At 41.7% G+C, this 19,423-nt stretch overlaps 1 protein-coding gene across 5 annotated transcripts in view; it reads right to left on the bottom strand.

Annotated features, from left to right (window-relative positions):
• The window catches only part of BTRC (beta-transducin repeat containing E3 ubiquitin protein ligase), a 120,970-nt gene that overhangs the window by 16,973 nt on the left and 84,574 nt on the right, over nucleotides 1-19,423 (bottom strand). For all 5 annotated transcript variants that reach the window (XR_007708561.1, XM_050711948.1, XM_035547810.2 and 2 more), the window contains 7 exons: nucleotides 14,120-14,351; nucleotides 9,780-9,966; nucleotides 5,375-5,471; nucleotides 4,355-4,492; nucleotides 3,794-3,912; nucleotides 1,187-1,436; nucleotides 397-515 (listed from right to left, as the gene is read on the bottom strand). Coding sequence is in view for 4 of the 5 variants with exons in the window: in XM_050711948.1 (XP_050567905.1) it covers nucleotides 397-515; nucleotides 1,187-1,436; nucleotides 3,794-3,912; nucleotides 4,355-4,492; nucleotides 5,375-5,471; nucleotides 9,780-9,966; nucleotides 14,120-14,351 (1,142 nt within the window). In the remaining variant the exon portion in view is untranslated. The remainder of the gene's footprint in view (nucleotides 1-396; nucleotides 516-1,186; nucleotides 1,437-3,793; nucleotides 3,913-4,354; nucleotides 4,493-5,374; nucleotides 5,472-9,779; nucleotides 9,967-14,119; nucleotides 14,352-19,423) is intronic.

The following is a 19,423-nucleotide window of genomic DNA, read 5'->3' as shown; positions in this document are numbered from 1 at the left end:
GAAGAGTTTGGCCAGAGCCCAGGAGGATTTCTGCAGAGGATTAAATGCCTCTTACAGCAAATCTGACCCCTTTAACTAGACACATAGCCCAATTAAAATATCACAAGAGGACATCACAGAAAGTGGTACTTGCCAGCTCTTTCATACACCAGAATTGTCAGAGCAATGCAACTTGTTGATTAGTATGGGACTCTGGAGACATAGAGGATGAAAGACAACACAGTAAACCAGACTTCTAATATCTCTTTTCAGTAGTTCCCAATGTTCTATACCAAAGGAAGCATATTTCAAGGAAGACAAGGGTACAGAGCACTTCGGTTGCCTAACCTCCGCACATCCCAGGGAATCAGAGAACGTGCTTGCAAAGGAATCTGCAGTGGGGACCGTGTCTCTCACCTGATAGTATTATCTGAAGAGCCGCTCACTACCAGCCTGTCTCTGTACTGCAGACATGCAATGCCTCGTTTGTGGCCATTTAAGGTGCGCACAAATTCGCAGGTACTAGTGTTCCATACCTGTGACAGGAAGGGGGGGGAACCACACAGGCAAAATTATTGAGAGACTAACAAAAGCTGGTATCTGTATGACATACAGGTGCATTGAGGATGTTCTTAATTGGAGACATGACCATTAAGACTGGGAAAATTACCCCTCCAATGACTTGTGACTATAGCCTGCAACTGTTAGCAGCTTGGGTCACTGTACACAGGTTTTTGCCATACTGTATTAGAATTAGCTTCCAAAATCAGACTTCAGCACTTGCAGGCTATGATTTAGTCTAGAGAGGAACACAGTTTTAATGCTGCAGATTGGGATCACGGCAGTAAGACTAAAGCGACTCCTATGCACTCACCTTTGCTTTGGCCCCCATGCTGCCCTCTCTGACAACTCTTTGTGTGACCAATGCTGAAACAGATTATGGAACCAGTCAAGTTGAAAAAGCACACAGGGAAAATAGTCCTTTTTCAACTACATCCGCACTTGGATCTGATTTGCCATACAGCTCTGTAAACAAGTTCTGCAAGCTCAACGGAAGAGGGACTAGTGGAAGTGAGCAGCAGGAAGAATACTGCTCCTTAAGGAAAATCTGTGCAATAACAGCTAAAGACCATCTTCCCTGTCTGGTCACTGTTCTTGCTTGTTAAATACCCAGTGCTGCAAATAAAAAGCCTCTGAAATACCTCACCTTGATAGTTCTGTCACCTGATGCTGATACGATGTATTTGTCATCGAAGTCCACTACGTTGACAGCAGCTCGGTGCCCTACTAGCACTCTCCTCAGGGTGATGTCTGTTGGTGAGGCCATGTCCCACACAGCAATGGATCGGTCTTTGGAACATGTCACCATCATGCCGTTATTGAAGCGGAGGTGCAATACTGCTTCACAGTGGTGAATCAGTGTATTCAGCATCTCGCCCGCATTCACGTCCCACACCCTGCAGTTTCAAATTTCAAACCAGAGAGGAGAGAGTTAAAAAACTGCACAGTAGATTTTCTGCAGAGAGAGAGAAAGGGATGGGGAGAGGTAATTAACTCACTAGCAATATTAGAGAAGCAAACAGCACAAGTTACAGCTAAATCTATTAAATATTTCATTAAAAGATATATTATATAAACCTGTTGATTTTGCATATGTTGAGACAGTCCAGCAGCCAAAAACCCTGCAATGCAGTTAACACCATAAAAACAACCCAGCCAGAAAAAAAAAGCATTCTTTAATTAAGAGAATTTAGTGCTGAGGAAAAGTATGAGATTGACAGCCCTAGGGACTGATGTTTCCTGGTAACGTCAGCCTACCACACTCCATTTCCAGTCACTGAGTACTTAAACACAACCTGTGAAGAAGGAAGTTCAGAGACAGGTTTAATTTTTTACTTCTCTCACAGGACTATCAACTCAAAGGATAATTTATGCAGAAGCAGAAGATAAGATTATGCTTTTCAAACAAATATAAGTAATTGCCACAAGTTGCACAACAGATTGCATGTACTCTGCAATGTACCTGGTACACAACTACATTCTAGGAATGTGCTGAACACCCAAATTAAGACAGAGCATTTATGTTGATTTAACATTATTGGAACCAACTGCTTCAGCTGAAAGATAATTTAAGATGAAAGTCAGACAAAGGCTTCCTACAGAACTTCTAGGACTTGAAATGGAGATTTTAAGCCTTAAAAATTGTTCCTTTTGGGCTGTTCTGTTTGCAAACCTCTTTTGCCCTCTATAAGGAGATTTCTTTTGGCACTGGCACACCTGTATCCCAGATATACTATGTGAGAGCAGAAAATGGCTGCATCAACAGGCTTATCAGACACTGCAGAAGCTGAAACTTTCCTCTGCCAATACACTGAGAAAAAGCAAGATGTGAGAAAGACTTCTAATGTCTTATTTTCTATTGCATGGAACCTGAAGCGCATCAACTTCTGCATTATAAATGAGAAAGAAAAGTACACTTCCAATTACAAAATGCAAAGTTAAAAAGACCACAAACTAAAGACCTGAGCCATTAGCATACAAGCAGTTTGCAGACAGGGTTGCCAAACTGAACAGGAGCTGGCGACCTACTGACTTCTCTGGACAAGTGCATCCCTGAGATCTTGGAAGCATTAAGAGTCCATCTGTACTGCCTATTGGATGAAGCCCCTCTTCCTGAGGAGACCCAAGGATAAAAGTGATGCATCCTATGTGCCTCTGGGGTCTGCACAAACATTTATAGATACAGTGGGAAACAAAGTACTTCTGGGCAAGTAGCCAGTCTGCAATTTGGCCTGCCTGGCCTGAGATGTAAAGTGATAGTGCTTGTTACAGAAATAAGTATCTCCTTTTGCAACCTGTGTTTAGCATAGTGCAGCTCCCACACTGAAAGTCTGAATTCCTGCTAATGGTAGGATCCCAAAATCCAGCAGCACCACAAAACTGCATACATCACATGTAAGGAACTAAATTTAATGGTCACTAGCTTAACAGCAGTAGTTTACATGCAAGCCTGGTGATAACCATGAGCAGCCTGCAGCCATAGGAACACATGGTAGTAGCTTCAGAAAGGGCCACTGGCACAACTTTTTGTCATCTGTAACTTCACTGCATGGGCATCGTGGGTACTCTGACAAAAAGAGGAATATGTAACAGCATGGAGAAGACAGACACCTCCTTCATGTCCAAGTTCATATTGCAACTCACTAATTCAAATGTGCCTGTATTTACACTGCAGGTTTTAAACTCTCTGGGAACCTGTAATATGTCTAGTGGACTGTACATCTGCATAGTGAAAATGTGCACCACATGTGCTGACTTGAGGTGTTCTGCCTTTTAATGGAGACTGGAGGGAAAACAAGGTTAGAAAGACTGAGTGGGAAAAATCATCATGCTGAAATTTAATTAAAACTCACAGGAGATCTAGTCACACTTCATTTGTTAAAATTAAGGGACAACGAATGACTGAACTTTCAAACTTGCTTTGAGAACTTCAACCAACTTTTAAAAAGTTATTCTCATGGAGAATTTAAGAACATTCTCAGTAAGTGCCCGAACATGCAAAACCTTGGTGAAATGTCAAATGGTCTTCCTAAATCATCTTAACATTGACTGACCTTTGCTTAGGTTCTCATTTCTCCTTGACAGCCACTTGCATGGACATCTGATAAACAAGGACAGTACAATCCTAAACAAATGTGCTGAACTACTTCATGGAACTAATTGAACAGCACACGTTTAAGAAAAGATAATTTCAGCAGTTTGCAAGGCTGAGCTCTTTGAGGCAAATGGAAAGCTCCAAATCACAAGCACACACCTGACAGTTGAGTCCGAAGATCCAGTGATGATCACCCGCTCATCGTACTGGAGGCACAGGACAGAACCCGTGTGTCCGGTGAGAATTCGCTTGCATTCCAATGTATTCTTATCCCAGATCTAGGAGAGCAAACATTAGAAAACAGACAGCTAAGTAAGCTTTTCATCATACCTCAAGCACTTCCTGCTTTGACTGGTCTGTTTCTTCTACAACACAGACATCCATATTGCAGAGAGAACACCTTTAGTGGCATGGGCTGATTTTTGTAGTCACGTATGGGCTGTTTGGTACAGCACATTAACATCTTTGATATTACTGGGTTTACTATGAACACTGGTCTTACCTTCTTGTCAAGGTACAGGACACAGTAGTTACATCGTCTGTAATTACTAATGGTCAAAAACTCTGCCAGCAAATTCAGTTCAAGAAGAAAAGAGGGTCTCTAGGCTAATGTAAGACGCATACAAGCTGCTCAGGTATGAGGTGGGTGAAGGAGAAGGCTAAGTTACTAAAAACAGATTGGTTAAGTGCCATTGGCATGCCATTCTGGAGAGTTCTCACCTTGATAGTATTGTCTCGTAGGCCACTTACTATCTTCTGATCATCATACTGTAAACAATAAACCCCTTTGCTCGTCTCACTTCGGCAGTGGATTCTCTGTAAACTGTGCCTTCCACACCGCCAGTTTGACTCTATTGTCTTGAGGAGAGACAGGAGACAAAAGAGAAGTAAATATAGAACACAGGACTCTCTCTTCTTTATTTTTGTTTGAGAAGACATCAGATATTTTTATTTACATTTATTCCTGCAATCAAGCCCATATAACGACTTAACAGTTTTCCAGAAGAAGCAACATGTGATAAAACCAATTAAACAGGCGAAGAGGCCTGGAATACATATCATGGCTAAACTCATCTGTGCTGTATGGAATGATGAGGGAGAAGTGACCTAAAGTAATTTTCTGTCTCCAACTTTTAACTCTGTAATTTAACAACTAAACAATTGCAGACAAAGTCTCAGCTGAGCTCTAGCTAAGGGCTTGTGCAAACCTGCTACAAAGTACCTGAGCACCTCTTTTGCCACTAGGAAACTGTCAGAACATGGCATTTGGCATTTACCCACCACTAAATACAAGGCAACAATGCCCGGTTGCTTCCTGGTTCCCTGGGTCTTAGGATTGCACTTTCTCCCTGGCTCAGTTCTTGATATTTCCCCATATCACCTTATGAGATCTCATCTGAGCTGGATGGAGCACAGTATTGTTAACAGAGAAAGACAAGATGGTACTGTGTTGCCCTGACATCTGATGTGCAAGCCATACAGACTCCACCTGTAAACAGCTCACTGAACAATACAAATCACCCTCTGTTTAAGGGAGTGATGAAGGCCTGGGAATTTATAAGTAGCCCAGATCTTCAACCCCCGGACAAACATAGACACATCATATTTAATTAAATACTTATTTCATCAGCATGAAATATTCCTAGAATTTGAGCACTGTGAGAAAATCAGGGAGGCTGTAAAAAATACAAAACAAAACAAAAAAAAAAAACCACACCACACCTGGAAGCTATTCCTTACCTCTATGTCCTGTATAATTTTGGGGTAAAGTGCTCTGTAGAAGGAGTTGGGTGGAGCAGAGCCATCAGGGGGTTTATTTTTAAATAGGTATTGTCCCCTGGAAGACAAAGAACACTCCCATGGAACAGAAAGCATGTTTCAGCATTTTGGAGGAAGGTCTTCCTGGCATTTTACACATGGGTAACCACTGTTGAAAAGCACACAAACGTTCATATTCGAACTTCATTTACTCAGCAAGACAGGGTGGTTCCTTGTTTGTTTGCCCTGCAACATGTTTGTGTTGCATTTAGACACTGAAAAGTTCATGGAAAAGCAGTTCCTACTCACTCAGGCAAGGAAAATGTGCTATCTGTTTTGGACATGAGTCCCTTCAACTCAATAGGAGGTGAGAATGGCTCATACCCACTATACACACAGCCACATCAGAGGTCACCTTTAAAACAAAGCATACAAAGAAAATGAAGAGAAGCCAAGGAACCCTCAAATTCACGATGCACTCAAGGCCGGCTTTGATCTGCAGTAGCAGGAACAGCATCAGTTTTGGTACATGGACATTTTACTGCTACTGCTGCGTTTTGGTAAGCAACACTTCATCTGTGGTGCCTTCCTCATTTCAACACTGATTTGGAATACTCATATCCCAAGCTAGATTTTTGCTACAAAAAAAATCCATAAACGGCAATCACTACCTGCTGTGTAAAAAACTTTAATTCCTCATCCTGAAGTTAAGAAGCCACCAAACACGGTGTGGAAGCTAGTAAACCCCACCATGGGCGTACTAACTGCTGTTCTGCCTGGCAACATGCCTCACAAAATGGAGAGAGGCACAAATGCCTCCGAGTGTAATCCTGGCATCAGAGGCACCGAGTTTACACTGGGCCAGCTCTCCGCTTCCCCCTCTCTTGCTCCATTATGGCATAATTAATTGCTCAATACTTCCTTGTGCATTTCTTTCTTGTCCTTTCCATACAGTATACCTTGAAACTCATTTGAGAGGCTGTACTTTAGCTGCCCTGCTAGACTTTGGGCAAAATCTGTACTAGGGAAATCACAACAGTGAACAGAAACTCTTAGGTTGTAAGTGGGTAGGTACACTATAGGACTGAGAGAACAAAACAACAAATGCTAAAGAAAATAATTTTTGACAATTCTTTAAATAAACTACCTTCAATTTGAGAGAAAGCTGCTTTCTACTTTGGACAAGGGAACCATCAGCAGCCCCTCATTCGGGGACAAATATATGTGAGGAAGGGACACTTAGATGCAGGCAAACCACCAACAAGATGGATCCTTACATGACCCAGTCAGGAAATTCATGCAAGAAAATTAAAATTATTGGCCCTGGGAGACCAAAAATGCTTTGGAGATGTGCATAATAACTTACAGCACACCCTGGAAGGCTTGGCGCAGGTCTAGGACAATTTGTATATAAGCCTATTTGCCTGAAAACCTGTCAATTGTTTCCAACTTTACTATTACAAGGTCTTGGTGTTACCTATAAGCTATGTCTTGTTGCATGTAGAGCCAGTTGTTTAGAGGTCAGCTAAGGCACTGTTTAGAATTTCCATGGCATCCCAGTGACCGCTGCGCTAAGGCTCTGTGACAAAACGAACTATTGTTGGCAGTTTTTGATGACCGGCCAACTCAATCAAGCATTCAGATGGGCTTAATAGTACCCAGATTTTGGGCTTCTGTTTAATTTTTCTCTAAATCTGTGTAACCCTTACTGCTCCCTGATGAGATGTCAGCGAGGTGCTGCAGAACTGGGTGTTTCTGTTGTAAACCAGAAGCTGCAAATGCTGAAATTAGCAAGTCCACATGCAAAGTGAGGAGGTCTAAGCAAGTAACACTGGTCCTCTACCACCCTGCCATGCCTCAGCTGTATCTTCTAGAGCTAATCAGAGGGCAGTCTGAAAGATGTGGCACAACTTGCTCTAGAGGAGTGAGAAAAACCTGAGAAAGAGGTCCAGTAACATGGTGCGACTGTCCTTTCTGAGATAAGAAGAAGGATTTTTGCAACCCCTTTTTTGTTTTTAATGTCAGTCTCTATGGCTAGTAATGGGTATTAATATTATTTCTGCAATATGGAGGGAACAACTTGAGAACTATCAGCTATTATCTCCAAGATGTGGAGAATGAATAAAGTTCCAGAGAACAAGAAAAAGACAATTGTAGCTCTTATGTTTTAAAAAGGGGGATAAGGCAGACCCAAGGAAATGGTGGACAGTCCAGCTCAACATCACAGACTGCTGATACTACAGCACACAGTCAATTAGATGAATTCCTAGAAGATGACAAGCTGACAGACAACAGCCAAATTGATCAGTCCGGAACAAATCATGTCTACTAGATTTAGTTTCTTCTCACAGGCCATTCTCTTACGTTAGCCAGAGAAGTATGATCTCGGTGGAAGTGCTCAAGGGTGGACACACAAATGGCTGGCATGCACAGTTTACAAATGGTGCACTCAAAAATAAAGGAAGGCAACTGGGATCTTGCATAGAGTCTGTCCTAGATCTGTCATTATTAAACATTTTCAATAATGACAAGGAATGGAACAGGGAATATGTTTACTACATGGCCAATGACAGTAAAGTTGGGAGAAGCCACAGGCACTTTGGAGGACAAGCTGAAACTCATAATGTTCCTGACAAAACAGAGAAATACTAAGCAGTAAATGGAATCTAACTCAATAAGGACAAGTGCCAGGTTCACCACTTAGTAATATCATAAGCATGCAAGATGAGGAATAATAGCTGAGCAGAACTTCCACAGAAGAGGTAATTAAATGTTATATAACAGTATTCTATCACTGTTTAAAAAAGCGCATGTGCTACTGGAAAGCATAAAATGCAGTGTTCTCCACAAGGCAAGGAAAGCAGTCCTTCCCACACCACTAGACACTGGTGATGCCTGAGCAGAAGGAAGACACCCAGCTTGGGTGCAGCTCCATCCTCCAAAAAAGGAGCAGAGTGACTGCAGGGAGTCTCAACAGAGACAACCAAGAATGACAAGAGGACGAGAAAAGACAGGATGAGGGTTGGTTAGTGCATCCTATATATAGGAAGCAACAATCTCCCAACCATATAAAAGAATGAGTAAAATGAGAAACAAAAATGAGAAATTGTCCTCTGCGTCTGTGTAGGCTAAATATCATCTGCTGAACTGTAGCTAGGAAGACTGTGCCTAGATTTTAGGAAAATCTAGATATTAGGAAAACAGTGACATTACTGAAACAGTGGCATTGCTTGCCCATGCAAGGCACAGGGGATCTCCATCAGAGGTTTTTAAGAACATGTTAGATGAACATCTCTGGAATGACTTAAAGAAAGCTCGTTCTGCCTTTGGGACACAGGAGGGACTGAATAGCCTCCCAAGGTCCTCTTCTGACTTACTCTGACCTCAACAACACAGAGCAAAAATAGTAGTCCTGAAAAGAGCAAGACACTAAAAGGGATGCAAAAGTTAACACTGTCTTGGTTGTGTTTATTTTACACTCCTTACAAACATTACACTAGTGGAAGCTGATCAACATTGTGTTTATTTTTAAAAGACATTTCACAATCCTGATTTACTTGCCTTTACTCCCAGAGACAAACAGTAGAACAAAACTAAGCACGAAACGGGAGTCTTTGTTTGCAACTCTGTATCTTTTTCTTTTTAATGGCAACCAAAATGCCTGAGCTGTCACTTTTATCTTGTTTATGAAATATTCATACCCAGCTTCCTTTCTGCCAACATCCTAGGGACACCCTTGGAAAAGAAAATTATGTATTAAAGGACGTACCCCTGAGAGGGAAAGTTCTAATGAAATGTTAACAGAGCAGCTTCAAACTTGAGTGAGACCCACATTGTAGTAAGGCTATTCCAGCTGATTATTAACTAATCTATCTGCATTTCTAAAGTCCCCTATTCTCCGTGGTACCTACCCTCAGCTTCCAGTTTGAAAATTAAACAGATATCTAATAGTGAAAATCTGCTGAGGAAAACAAACAGACCTATCAGGAAAGAACTAATTCATAGCACATGCTGCCCCACTGCCACCCCTAAAAAAGCTCTTCTGCTCTGAACTGCTGACTAGTTTAGTGTTCCCCGGGGCGTACACAGCTTCTTAATTTGAACCGAATGACAGCTGGGCGTAAAAATCGCAGTCTGTGTATCTTACTCGTCACAGTGGGATAAGAGCATCATCAGATGAGGAAAGTGAGGAACAAGCCCCCACATTGCCTGCACAGCCAAATGATGCCCCGACTCCCCAACCCCTGAATTTTGGTTTAGGTTTGTGGGGTTTGGGACCAACATGTTGTTTCAGGGTGCTACGTACGCCTCTTCAAACATGGTTTGAAACACATGGCACCTACTGTCTTAAATGGGGGCAAAAGAGGTGAAGATGCAGTTCCCTCACCATCCTCTCCTCTCCGACAACCCCCTCCAGAGCGAGTCTGTCCTGACCATCCTCTCGATCAGCTTCTTCCACAGCATGCCGTCCGACGTCACACGGTACCACTCCTTGCACACCAGCTCAGCGGCGCACAGCGATTTGGCATCCAGGTAGGACAGGATGTTCTCAGCAATATGATCCAATCCCCGAGCTAGGAAAAAAAAAAAAAGAAATAAAAGAAGAAAAAAAAAGCATTATTTGTTTGGAAGATGTGCAGTTTAAAACAACTCCCCTTACTATTACAAAGATGCCCTCTCTTCCCCATCCCCTTCCAGCTACTCTTCTGCATGCAGAGCTGGACCAAATGCACAGAAGAGCATTTGTGGCTAAGTTCAGGAGTGAACAGTGTTCTCCAACTTCCTTTGGATATAACACAACAAGTCATTAAAAATAATAAAGAATCCAAGAAGTCATTCCAATCTATTTCGATGGGTTTTAGCACTAGGGGGATATTCTATGGATGGCATTTCCAACTCAGCGACGCAGCCCCCAAAATCTCTCTATATTAGGACCATTTCTCATCTCACTGCTACAGCTGTTCGCATGTTCCAACGGCTCAAAAGCTGTTTTTGCTAAAGCAGTAGCTTTTAAACGTAATGAAGAAAAAAATATATATTCCCAATGTGTGCCCTGAAGGGTAGTGGTACCTTTAGACATGGGGGAGGGAAAGATATGCAGATGTACAGAGAAGGGGAGAGGGAAGAAGAGGCTGGCTGAGGAGAAAGTGAAGCAGGTTTGCTAGCTTCATTCATTTCAGTGGGTGGAGGGAAAACATGCACCAAAATTATATAATTTGCAAATATTTTCCAGTGCAAATACCAGGACTGGCTTTGTTTCAACATGGCTGGAGTAAAATGTAGAGCAGATGAGTAAAAAGCCAGCGACCAGTAACAATTTCAGGGCATGGCTCTGTAGCCTGGGTTGCACCTAGGAGACATCGCTCCACTGGGGGCAGCAAGGGGATGCTCTGCTTTGTAACCAGAGGGAAGGGCCCAGCAAAAACATGCCCTCACATTCAGATGTGATCACCAGCAAGACATCATAAAAATAAGATGCCTTTTAAATGAGATGTTGCGTAAATACAACTTGTCTTTGAGGCTGCTAAATTCCTGAGTGAGACAGTGTCAAGACGTCATCCCACTTCACGGGTCACATTTCGGAGGCTTTGTCAAAGTTGTGGTTGAGACCCCACTACCCCTCAGGCATCATGTCCAGACCAACCCAAAAGGAAGCACGACAGATGGGTATTACATGCGTCTTCCTTCCAGTTCACACCCGGGACACCGTTAAATACGGCCTTTCTTGCTTTTAAAACAACAGCCTCAAAGACCAGGCCCTGCTTGTCAGTGACAAAGAAAAAGCAGCAAATGCAGTTGTACAGTCACATTTCCACACGTCAGCAGCCCAAACTGGGGGCAATCAGCTGATTCTTATTAGACTTCATAAGAAACAAAAGGCCCAACCTTTGTTTGGTTTCGTTAACTGAAAGATCTCAAAATTATCTCCTGGCACATGATAACAAGGAAACTCAGCATGTCTCCTCACTCCTTTCAAACATCCTGAGTTTATAAACACACTCGGTGAGACTTTCTGCCCAGCCTTTTCTGCTTCCATTCACAGAGCAGAAAAAGCACGGGAATGATTCCACGCACAGCCAGAGAGAGCAGAAAGAAGCCTGACATTTCTTATCTTTATAGGTGCAAAATTAGATGTCAACCTGCAAAATAAAAGCATCAGCAGCCTTTATTATGTATTTAATCTGAAAAGATATATACAGCCATTACATGAAACACTCTCTTAAAAAAGAAGTGTTTGTAAATTTAGATTGACACTACAGCAACTCGTGGAAAGAGAGAGAGATTTTGGTGAACCTGAGGTGGAATTTGCAGGAATTCCACAATTTGGTAGGGCAGATGTGAACAATTGTGCTCCCTTCCTTCCCCACCTTGACACCTGCAGTCCTGAGCTCCCTCCTGGGTGGAAACAGCATATTTGCTTTCCCAATCTGTGTTGCTTCCAATGGGGAAACAGACAGCCACCCACCAGGACATTAAAAATGCCAGCCCATGTAGCATCCACACTGGCCTTTTTACATAAGCAGCACAACAGCAAGAAATTATTTTATATGGGGAACAGATCAGTGGCTTTAGGAAGCAAGGCTACACTGCATGAAGTGGGGACAGTATTCCACACCCACAATTCTGTCTCTGACCCACCTGCCCCTTCTGGATATTCAGGAGCTTTACTTTAAGCCTAGCTGTATTGAGATATCGTAACTACTTTAAGTTTCCATCACTGTAAGTGATGCTTTTGATCCTAGACAGATTCTTTGCCAACAAGAAATACTGATGTTTTGGCCTCCCCTTCCCACATTTATGATAAGTGGAAGGGCAGAGCTATCTTGGCCTGGCAGCAAACAGAAATAATTTTATTATTATGTGAGCCATATATCTACTGGAGCACTGCTTCCTTAAAAAAATCTCCTTGCACAAAAGCTTTTGCTAAACTAATGTGAAACACGATTAGCCCTTCAGTCCTCCAAACCAACTGTTAAAAGAATGTTCCAGTTATTTCACACATGAAACCCTTATAAAATGACTTTGCCCATAAAAAATGTTAAACAGCTTGGAAATGCTAAGCAAAGGCCTTGTATTTTTTTTAGAAACAGAACAAAGTTTGTTAAGTATGCAGTTAAGCTGTATTTTTCAAACAACCTTAATTCTGTCCTAAGCACTGGGAAAACATTCTGAGCCAATTTTCCTCTATAGTAGTGAAGTCTGCTCATGATCTAAAACTACCTCTGGTCATTCTGTGGGACAGCACTAGGAGGACAGAGATAAGATGCCTCATGATTCTGGACTATCTTTATTGTTTTATTTACTTGAGGGGAGAGCAGGAAAGAGAATGAAGGTGTAAAAAAGAAACCAGAGTACTGAACACTTGCACATTTCAGAAAGCTACAAAATACTTAAAGAGTTCAGGTTTTTTTATTGACTTAATTCAAAATTTTAGGTTCACCATTCCTTCCTCAGCAGTTTCTGAACTTTCCCTTTTCCCACCACCCTTACTGGAAACCTGTCTATACCAAGGATGTTCTGCACCTCCCAGACTGCAGTCTGAGCCAGTACAGTTCTTTGTCATTCATTTTCTCCCTTAGAGAGAAATATATATGTTCACTATATTCACTAGGACATTAGCACTTTGAAAATATGCAAATTGACACTTGTGCTTTCTTCGAGCACACAGTTCCCACAATTGTTCATATATTCAGATATTAGCTGCCTAATTCTTATCTATTCTGCACTTGGATATACCAAAATTCAAAGCTAGAGCTGCCTCCTGAGTAAGTATGAAAAGACCACCAACAAATACGGTATGGCTGGGAAATTTTGGATGCCTGTGAAAATATTTCTAGTATTTGCCCAAAAAGTTCACAAAAAAGGTTGTAGCACGAAATTAAACAAGTGAAAATTAGATGTATTGGCTTGCTCTGGTGGAGTTCTGTGGAGGAAGACCTGGAAAAATCGTGTAGCTAACTGTATGCATACTTCCACTTTAAAACTGGGGAAACCAATGCGCTTTCAAAGTACTCTCTGTTTTCCTGAAACAGAACAGCTCCACAAGTGATAATGCTGCTCTAAGTACATGCGATTATTGCCACTGGACTACTAGAAACTAACATAAAGAAGGTACTTAGCATAACTAAGATTTTTTTTTTTAATGCTACAACAACCATTTGATTACTGGCCACAATGAGCTTAAAAATCCGGAGTCTGCATACTTAACGTCATAGCAAAACTCCTGCACTGCCTTTACGCTTTGTACAATTCACAGTTCAACATGTTTTTTCCATCTTTTTTTCCATCTTATTTTAATTTCAGGCTGAGAAATCTCTTCTGAAGAATGATCAAATGACTGGAAACTCCTCTCTTCACATAGCTATGTAGTTTTAATTTAAGTTTTTTTGGTTATTAATGTATCGTTGTGGGCATTATGAGCACAACTACCTGTCCTGTGGCTTGTGATGACTCTCCTTAAGATACACATAAGAACTACTCCTAGCCAAATCATGTTGGTATTAGATCTATTCGATCATGCCTTGAGAGATGGTAGGAATACAAAACAAAATGTTCCTATATTTTGCATTGGTATGGAACTTTTCATTCAAAAGTTATCATCTATTTTGCAAGCTGACCCTTGAAGAGACCTCTTCAGTAGGGCTGGCCAAAGTCACAGGAAGCCAAGTGGAACAGTTTTCTGGAAGACAAGATGGAGGAACAAGCTTCCTCTGCCTGCAGAAATACCTGGCAGTGCGGTGATGAAGTCCCTCTGTAACATGGGTTTGAGGTATGAGTTTATATGTCCGTGCTGGTAGTGACACATCTGGGAGATGAGGTGCTCCACGAACTCCACCTGGTCAGACTCGGACCACTGTTCAAAATACTTGACGCAGAGCTCCTTCTCCTTCTCATAGCTTGCAGATAGTTTTCTTTGCTTGGGCACAATCATACTGGAAGTGCCATTGGCAAGTTTTGTCTGTGAAAGGAAAGAAAAACCCAAATAATTAATAAGAAAAGAAGCTCAGGTGGTTTTATGATTTTTTTTTTGAAGATAACAGAAGGAAAAAACACTCTGATACATAAAGTTGGCCAAGACGGTGTATCTCATTTGCTGCTGTCAGTCGGAGTGCTGTCACAGTGAGCTGTAACCCCTGCAGGACAAGGTACTGGTTCATGTCTGAGCTGCACATAAAGGACTGGTTAGATGGGAAACCATGAGTGCCAATTTAATAAAAACAATTTTATTTACACCTTGCAGACAGTAAGATGCATTTGGATTCCTAACCTGCGGTTACCAGTTATGTCAATGCACTAACAGAAAAATGCACTTGTATTTTCTTCTAAAGAATGGACTGCTGCTACAATTCATAGGAAACGCCTGAAATGGATGAGAAAGAAATGGATTATACTTCTTTCGAGTACAAAATTATACCTTGAGAGTAAAGCCAGCTAAAACACACCCTGATATATGTGACATACTTCCTTCGCAGAATGAAAGATCTTAAACTTTCTGAGCATTGTTAATATCTCGTCAGAAAGGCTCAGCTCAAAGAGTTTCAGGGACAATACAAAACACTGACATTTCAATTTACTACTTGGTAGCAAGATGTAATTTCTGCTTTCTAAACAATTTAACTGGAAGGAAAGTGCACATTTTGCATTGCAGGAATATCCTTTGTCCAAGAAATATTAACCATTTATTGGGAAATTATTTTTTCCCATACAGGTCAGATCGTTTATTAAATGATAAATTAAGACTTTTTTTTCTTTTTAGGATTCATTATCCCTACAAACTCACTTCTTTATCTCTCCAGTCTAGGAATACATACTACGGGTACACATTTAGCCAAAGCAAGTCCAATGTTGCTGCAAAGACTTACCTGTACAGCACCCACCCTGTGACAATTCTCATTTTCCTACTATATCCCACCAAAAACATGTGATTTTCTCTTTTTCACCCCAATACTTAACATCAAATAGTGTTACAATACCAGTCAATAATATTACATCATTTTTATTTGCAAAATATATTTAGAAATTCTCTATTAATTATCAAATAATTAGAAACAAATTACAGACACCGAAATACATAAACCATTGATTCAGGGGTGCCATATTTCTGTTGTACGATGACAATTCCAGGCAGCAACCTCTCTAGACTTCATTGACTTCAGAGAAAAAAATGAATACCTAAATGTCTGCAATGATATCTAAAAGAAAAATATGGATTAACTCATTTTACAGGAAAAGAAAAAGAAAAAAAAAGAACAAAACTTTTCCCAGCAAGTGCTGAAACATGTTTTGAGACCACAGAAACTAGTTATCAAAACTGGGTTTAGAAAGCAGGAATTCATTGTTGCTGCAGAGAAAAGAATTCCTGTACTTCAATACCCCCCTGTCCTGCTAGCAATCTTGACTTCAGAACACAAAAAACATTGTAATTTGAAAATCTACCTAACTATTGATCATTTACATTCCATTTTATAGTGCAAATCCACCCAAATTTCAGCATTTCCAGCAGATCTAGACAGATTTTTTCTTGTACAGAAATTAGCTGCCATTTTTAACAAGCATTTTTTTTTTTATTTTGGTATTATGAATTGAAACGTGGAGATATATCACCCATGCTTAATTATGCAGCTCAGTGTTTTCAACCTTACTTTTATCCCCACTCCTCCCTGCAGACTTGCGTGTGTGTTGAGTAAGACCACGTAAGACACGGCCTATCACTGATCTACACTACTTCATTTGGTCACCAGACAGACAGCACTGACTGCAAGTGAGTCACAAACCCACTATTGGGCAGCAGGAAAGAAATACTTTCTTTTGGGGCAACTTTTTATATAGAGAAATCTCTAAAGGGACTGTGGGAATGACATCCTTGGTGTGAAAGACTGGAGTTTTCCTAGCGAAGTCCACAGCTAGCAACAGCCTGGCAAAAAACGATTACCAATGGACTGCCCTGTACATTGGTCTTAGGGGATTCTGGTCATTTCTGCTGCAGTTAAGCTGCCTGCAAAACAGACACCCCCATAAAAATGCTGGATTAAGACGGAGGAGAGATGTTGTATTCTACAAGCTTGATGTCACTGAACTCCTCTTTTTTTTTCTTTGCCGTGAAGTCAACCTTACAATAAGCTGTCTCAACAAAACATTTTTTAAAAGCCTATACCTCTGCCTTTTAATGTGAGAGATTAAGTCTTGCATGATGCTGAGCAGGCAGCAGAGCAGTCAGATGATGTGCACAGACCACAAAAGGGGCAACTTGTGCTTTCATGGGGTGGCACCAGCTTCTGGCCCTTGCTTGCCTCCTGAGCACCCTTTTCACAGCAACCTCCAGCTCCCCACTTACCTCTAAAATGTCAGCCTGGGGTATCAAATAGAAGCTGCAACATCTGTAAAAAAATCAACTAATGGCTCATGTGTGTGTAAAAACAGATGGCTTAGGTGGGAGCAAGTCATCTTGCGTACATCCCAAGTGAATACAGGCCTCTGGGGCAGGAATAATGAGTAAATTAAAGAGCCTATTGACCAACTTGTAACCTGAAGTCAAACTCTAGGCTGATATAGTGTATCTGCTAAGAAAAGCACTCTATGTGTTACAGTGAGTACGTCCAAATTAGTGGAGAGCAGTACGATGTGTTTGTAGCTCTGTGTGCTCTACTTTGGCCACACGTGACAATATCACCTTGAGACACTGTTTGCACCCCTGCCCGTCCCAGTTTGCCATCGAAAGGAGCAGAGACAAGCCCACAGCTAGCTATGGCATGCCCAGCAGGTCCTGTGGTCTATAAGGGCAGAGGACCACGCAGACAGGGTAGACCACAAACACACCGGTTCTGCAGATAAGACAGATGAACTCACAAGGCTCCAAAATCATGCAACTGCAATGCATACACCCATGCCTCCCCCAGACCGTCCGTAGCTACAGTTGAGAAGAAAATTCTAAAACTTCAATTTGAAGATTCCTGAAAACCCATGGGGGGTTCAGTGAAAAAGGCCTGTTATTAAAAAAAAGAAAAAAAAAGGAACAGCAAAACAATGACATCAAGCATCTGTATTATTAAAGCGCTGGGGGGGGACCGGTTACAAGCAGCAAGAGAATCGATTTGGCTTCCTAATAAACCCTGATGACTCAACCTTTCTGATCAGCTGCCTCCAGTTCATTGCAAACCACCTCAGAACGGCAGCAGTTTGTGTTTCCTGGAACACGCAATGGCCTACAGCCTCCTCCTCCTCCTGGTACCACAGCCAGGCCTAGCCTGACGAGGCGAGAACCGCCCCACAGGCCATGCACACTGCTAGGTTCAATATTCATCCAAACATGAATATAAATATAAAGCATATTATGCTTTTTATAAGCTTCACTTCCAAAAGTGGCAAAGAAGAATAAGTACTGGTAGTCTGGCACCCTGGGAGAACCCTTGGGTGCAACACAGCAAACTACTAGCTTGGAACAGAGAAAGCTTTTTGTGCTTCCCTTTCACAAACCCCTGGTAAGTGAGGGCTTGGCGATGCCCAGGGTGGCTCTGGACACGCCAACCCATCTGCAAGGACAGCCGAGGTGTCCTCCTCCAACGGTGTGCCCGAGCTAGTAGGCCATGCCGGGAAACCCAGGGGACTGCCTGCCTCAGGTTCGTACTAGCTCAGGGATCTATGTACTATGCTCCATTGCAGCCCATAATTACAAGACCATTTCTCCAAATGGCTACATTTAACACAAAGCACATTTGTATGCCCAGTGAAGTAGAAGAGGACTAATATATGAAAGGACTTTAATCTAAATAATCGTTCGTGACTATAGGAAGGTGCCATATTTCAGCACAGATAAATAAAGCCTGGATAAATCTGCTGCTTTGCATATAAAACAAAATAGCTGTGGTATATCACAGCTGTAACCCACGTATGACAACCAAGGTTATTTTTGTTTTTGTTCAGTAGGGGGGCTAAGAATCCTTCTGAAGCACGGGGGAAAAAAAAAAAAAAAAGCACCAGCACAGTTCTCTGATCATGGCATAGGCCTTAAATAGTGTTTTACCACCTGTACTAATGGTCAAAACTTTGATTTTTTTATATTAAAAAACACAACATCTTCTAATTATCGCAGAGGATTTTATTAAGGCACTTTGCACAGTGTAGATGAATTCAGATTATGCATTTCTTGATGTTAAGAGGAGATCTCTTTTAAGAAAAATAGAAGCTGTTTCCTAGAGTATCATGTATGGCTTAATCCCAGCAAGGTTGGGACGTGCTGAACCTTCCAGACATCTTCATGCTGGAGCTCTACAAAGAGTGAGAGCTTAGGTCACCACCACAGATTTCTCACTGAGCTTCTTTCCAGATGAAATGAAGGGAGTTCCCTCTGACAACCCAGTCCCAACAGGTCAAACTGGGTTTCCTCCCTTCCTCCCCATACTCACTGGGGCTGCAGGCTCCGACCCAGCTAGATGTCTTCTACAACTTATTTGCAGCTGCAGCATTTCACCTCCAGCTGCTTGCACTGCCAGTTGTGGTTAAGTCACTGATCTAGACAGAGCCACCTTAACAGGAATTTTGGATGGGTCTTAGTGAAGGGGAGGAAAAAAGAGGACATAATGTTTAATTATAAGAAATGATTGAAATAGGCACAGACATACCCCGGGTGCCTCTGCACTGCAGCAAGCTCTAAACTTGTTATCGTTAATGGTTTAAATTTCACTGTGCTAATCATTTCAGGACACAAGCCTTTCTTGATAATCTAATGAATTATTCCAACATCCTTCAGCAAAAAAAATCCTCCATGACAGCACTAATTACAAGACGTTTTCCCAGTGCTTATGTAAAATATGACAGAGCAGCAGCTTAGGGAATTGCAGAAAACTGCTTCTAATTTCCACTGAGAAACTGACAAACACCTCTCTTTCATCTCTCCCAGCTCTCAAGTAAGATTTAACTTTCTCATTTAGTTAATTACCGAGTGAGGATCATCATTTTCCCGGATCGGAGCGGCACAGAGCCTTTATCGTGTTAACTTGTGAACTTGATCGATGGCTGCTGCTAAAACTTAAT

Source organism: Cygnus atratus, chromosome 7 (assembly GCF_013377495.2).
Source record: "Cygnus atratus isolate AKBS03 ecotype Queensland, Australia chromosome 7, CAtr_DNAZoo_HiC_assembly, whole genome shotgun sequence".
In the NCBI taxonomy this organism is placed as follows: domain Eukaryota; kingdom Metazoa; phylum Chordata; class Aves; order Anseriformes; family Anatidae; genus Cygnus; species Cygnus atratus.
Note: the sequence above shows the minus strand (reverse complement) of the source record. Positions and strands in the feature narration are given on the sequence as shown.